At 42.8% G+C, this 4,687-nt stretch overlaps 1 protein-coding gene across 2 annotated transcripts in view; it reads left to right on the forward strand.

Moving 5' to 3' along the window:
• Positions 1–1,291: 1,291 nt before the first annotated feature.
• Positions 1,292–4,687, forward strand: part of ETFBKMT (electron transfer flavoprotein subunit beta lysine methyltransferase) — a 6,350-nt gene continuing 2,954 nt past the window's right edge. The window contains exons 1-2 of one of the 2 annotated variants that reach the window (XM_005421061.2): positions 1,292–1,792; positions 2,739–3,170. In XM_005421061.2, the coding sequence (XP_005421118.1) occupies positions 2,851–3,170 (320 nt within the window). In that variant the 5' untranslated portion in view covers positions 1,292–1,792; positions 2,739–2,850. The remainder of the gene's footprint in view (positions 1,793–2,738; positions 3,171–4,687) is intronic. The other variant, XM_031057039.1, reaches the window with a different exon arrangement.

Here is a 4,687-nt window from a genome sequence, read left to right on the forward strand (position 1 = left end):
AAAAAAAAAAAAAAAAAAAAAAAACAACCAAAACAAAAAAAAAAAAAAAAACGCTTAAATTGCATAGAAATTGGGGTTTTGGTTTAGGGTTTTGGGGTTTTTTTGGCGAGGGGGGAGATGAGGTTTTTCTTACGTTTTGTTAGGTTTTGCCTTCTAGTCCAAAATCTACTCACCCACTGGTTTATAGTAAGCAAGGCAGTAGTGTCAAATGCAGGGATATCCACCCTGATTTTATTCCATGTAAAATGGATGGGCTAAGAGTGCCATACACAGGGATATTCATCCCGGTTTTATTCTCTGTAAAATGGACAGGTCAGGAGTGTCAAACACAGGGATATCCATCCTGTTATCCATCTGGATTTATTCCCTGTAAGATGGATGGGCTAAGAGTGCCATACACAGGGATATTCATCCTGGTTTTATTCCCTGTAAGATGGACAGGTCAGGAGTGTCCAACACAGGGGTATCTATCCTGGTATCCATCCTGGTTTTATTCCCTGTAAGATGGACGGGCCAGCAGTGTCAAATACAGGGATATCCATCCTGTTATCCATCCTGGTTTTATTCCCTGTAAGATGGACAGGCCAGGAGTGTCAAACACAGGGATGTCCATCATGTTATCCATCCTGGGTTTATTCCCTGTAAGATGGATGGGCTAAGAGTGCCAAACACAGGGATGTCCATCCTGATGCCTTCCCTCACTAAGCATTTAAGCTCAGTTTGGCATCTTGAGTGCTGAGCTCTTGGCAGGTGTTTCTGTACCGACATTAATTTCAGGACAGTAACCATCGTGACAGGCCATGCAAAATAAACACTACAGGATCTCAGCCCTGCTAATTTGCAGCAATTCGTGGAGAAAAGCCAGCATACAGCATTTGCTGACAAGATTTATCTCTCCAATTGATTGCAGTTAACATCATGCTTCCCTTAGGCAGATGAGGATTACAGAGATCTGCCTTCAAGAAGGAAGGCATTTACTAATTGCATTCATTAATTACATGGACTCTGCTGAATGGCATTCTCCAGTGTGGAAAAATGCAAAATGTTTGATCATGTGTATTTATTTGTAATAGAAACATAAAGCCTTTAGCCAATGATGTAAACAAAGATTTAGTGGGAATATGAGCCTAAAAAGCAAAGTGTGAAGTTCACAGCTGAATGTTTTAGTAAGTGATGAAACTAAAGCCAGTACTTAAAGCAGAGGCCAGCACACAAGAAAAGTTCAGTTAAACACGTATGGATTTTATTCTAAAGATACAGACAAATAAAAAAACCTGATCGAATTAATTACAAAGTGTTAAGACTGACATATTCTTCCTGTTGTCCCTTTGTCTAGTTTTAAGGACAACCTGCACAGCTTGAAGTAGTCCATGATTCTTTTGTTGTGAAAAATTGTTGGGGCTGGGATGAAAGTTGTTTTTCTTCATGCATTATTCTGCTGGTTTGTGAAAATCACTGCAGAAGAGAGAAAACAATTACAAAACAACATGTTGAGTTTCTTGTTTGTTTGTACTTGCAGTCTTGCTGTTGTGGAAGCACAGGCCTGAAATGCTTCCCTGGTCGTCAGTTTCAGGGGAGGTTCAAAAGCTGTGCCCTGAAGCAAGGAAGTCTGAGTTATTGAAAAGAAATTAGAGAGCAGGTGAGGAAGGAAAAAGGATATGGAAATACTAATGGATGGGTGAAGAAGATCTAAGCAGGGAGGCTGGAAAACATTTCCTCTCCCTTCAGGACACTTCTTGCTGAGTATACTCTCAGGATCAGCATAGGAAAGGCCCAGGGTCTGCAAGAGAAGGTGAGTGAGGAAAGTTTGGTGATAAAGTGCTGAGAGGCTCTTCCTTTGCCTCTCAGTGCAGTACTGTGACTCTCCACTCCCCATGCTCTTGATTCTTACATGAATCTAAACTCTGACACACCAATCTTTCATTCCTTATTCATTACCTGTGTGAAGTGTACTACACACATAGAGTGGTGTGACAAGGCCATCCAGTCCAAATGTATCAACTTTTAAAAATGAATTTAAATGTGCTGGGTTCAGTTTCTCTCTTCAGACAGCTTGGAGCATGTTTATATAGTGTCTCACAGTGGGCTACAGGGATGGAAGTCTGCTTTCTTCTACAACATCCACAGTGAGACTATTGCACCACAAGACTAACCAATCCTTTAAAATACAGGCTGAAATGCAATGAATTAAGACTACTCTGGTTAAGAGCAGTTTTGGGGTTTTTTTCCCTATTTTTGTCAATTTTGGAGCTGGCAGATTGATAAATCTTAGGGAGAGAGAGGAATTCCTTTAATTGCTTGCCTTTAAAAAATGCTTTTGTATAAAGATTCATCACCATTATAAAACTGGTAATTAATGGTGTCTCTTCAAATAACCTACTGATAACCACTGCTATGTCCACAGGCCAGAGTCTTCCTGCAAAATCTGAAGATTCAGTGGAAGAACCCAAAATGGGAGTAGATTGCTGTGTGTTTGTCTTCAGGGCAGAGGGAGAGAGATGTTAAAAGGTTGCACATTCAGTTTTTAGCTCTGGCTGTCCCACTAACTGGTCATTTCTCACTGGATAAGTTCAGAGTCCTCTTCTGAATGGGTCTCTTGATAGCTTCTTTCTTGAATACCACTTCTTTCAGACTTAAGACTGGGCAGGGGCAAGGCACAAGAGCACAGGGATCTCCTCTTCTTAAAGACTTGAAGTCACTGAAGAAACATCACTGACATAGCATTTTTCTCCTTTCAGGAATTGTCATCCATCACTATGAACAACAACATCCTGTGAGTTAGTTTCAAACTTCCTTCAGATAAGCTGTGCTCCGAGCTCTGCTGAGGAAAGCTGGTGTCCTTGGGGAAGCATGGCCTTCCATGGCTGGAGGTGGCTCCTCCTCTTGGGCAGGCAGAACACCCTTGCCAAGGTGTGGAGAAGCAGGAGGGGAGGCCCCTCTCTGTGCTGGCAGCGCTGCTGCCACTGGAGCTCAGGCAAGGCTCTGGCCCCCGAGGTGAGAGCGTTTCTGGAGGAGAACACTGAGGTCACCAACAGCGGGCACCTCACCCCAGAGATCCGGCTGCGCCTGCTCACCCCCCGCTGCAGGTTCTGGAGAGAGAAACCTGACCTGTGGCCTTATGGGGACCCATTCTGGGCAATTTACTGGCCAGGAGGCCAAGCCCTCTCCAGGTATGCAGCAAAATTCACCACAGCTGATAAGTGCAGTGTGCCAGGATGTCAGACCTGGCTCTGTTTGTAGCAATTCCTAGTGATGTGTGTTTGCCTATTATGGGTGCATTATCCATCCTCCTCTGTTTATATTGGAGTGTCCCAGTCCCTGCTGGCTGGCAACGAGTTCCAGCACCTGTTGTGTAAAATAACTTGTGTCTTTTAAATAGAAATTTGTTATAGTCAGTAGCTATGCATGTGCTGACAACAGGGCTGAATTTGGATCCATGGAAGGGCTGTGCAGATGCCATCAAAACCTAGTGAGGTGTTTAATTCTATCACTCCAAACAAGAGGATTGCTATTTTGTCATAACATGTATGGGTTTTTTGTTGGAGTGTGGATGTGCCTCTGGTCTGTTGAGAAAAGTAGTTTAATGCTGATGCACTTGGAGTGTTGGTTAGCCTGAATAACTCTTCATCTAGGATTCAGCAGCCTTATTGTCGTGACTTTTTGGGGCTTTTAGTCACATCAGAAGGCACATTTTGATTTTGGCTGCTGACTGTCAAAATGTCTTTAAATGTTCCTGATTCAGAAGAACTAGAGTTCTTTTATTTTGTGAAATCAAATCTCTCATTTAAACAGCAGAAAAAAAAAATCTTAATTTTTACAGCAGAGAACAAGCTGTCAGAGAGTCCCCACATAGATGAAAGGGAAGAATCTGAATTGGGGCGTTACTGTTTTTCTGCAAGAAAGCATAAATAAGAAGGCAGTTTTGACCAGGTAAAAGATGAGTCTTACTGTTAAATTATGAGTTGATTATGCCATGTAGATGAACTAGAGTGCTCCTAAACATGGGTATATAAAATAGATTAGTTAATCTCTTAATTTTCCTATCATATGTTTTATATGCTCAGATATTTGGGTAGGAATAATAATTATCTGGCATTTCACTACTTTATTGTCTTACTGTTTATGCACTGGTTTGATGTATTAAGAAATGTCAGAAATCAGTTGCATAATTTGGAAGAGTAAAAAGGGAGCACAAAAACATTTGGCTGCCCCCATATAACTGTCCTCCTATCACAGCTGGCGTTTCCACAGCATCAAAAGTCTCCTATTTCAAGCTACTCTTGGTGTAACCCAAGATTCCTCATTAACCCAGGAGGGCAGAGACACTGTGTGCACTGTGCCAGGGGACACAGCAGCATCCAGCTGTCCTGAGTCACCCAACCAACAGCAAAATCTCAGGAACCACTCAGCTGGAAACAAGGCATTTGCAGCATTAGGGCCACATCACGCCCTACACAAATTACTAATGGAAAGTCATGGCAAATCCCAGAGGGGCTCCTAGAAAGGAGAAACACAGCAGTTCTGTGGAGATCCCACACCTGTCCTTGGTGCTGGTGGTAAAATAGGGGCTGTACTTAGGGGAGTGATGGCCTTGGGGGAATGCTGTTAAACATCTGAGCTGCTGAGCCTGGACACAAATGTCCTGCACTTGACAAGCTTACTAAGCCTCTTGGTGCCATTCCCGCTC

This window comes from Geospiza fortis, unplaced genomic scaffold, assembly GCF_000277835.1.
Source record: "Geospiza fortis unplaced genomic scaffold, GeoFor_1.0 scaffold10, whole genome shotgun sequence".
Taxonomy (NCBI): domain Eukaryota; kingdom Metazoa; phylum Chordata; class Aves; order Passeriformes; family Thraupidae; genus Geospiza; species Geospiza fortis.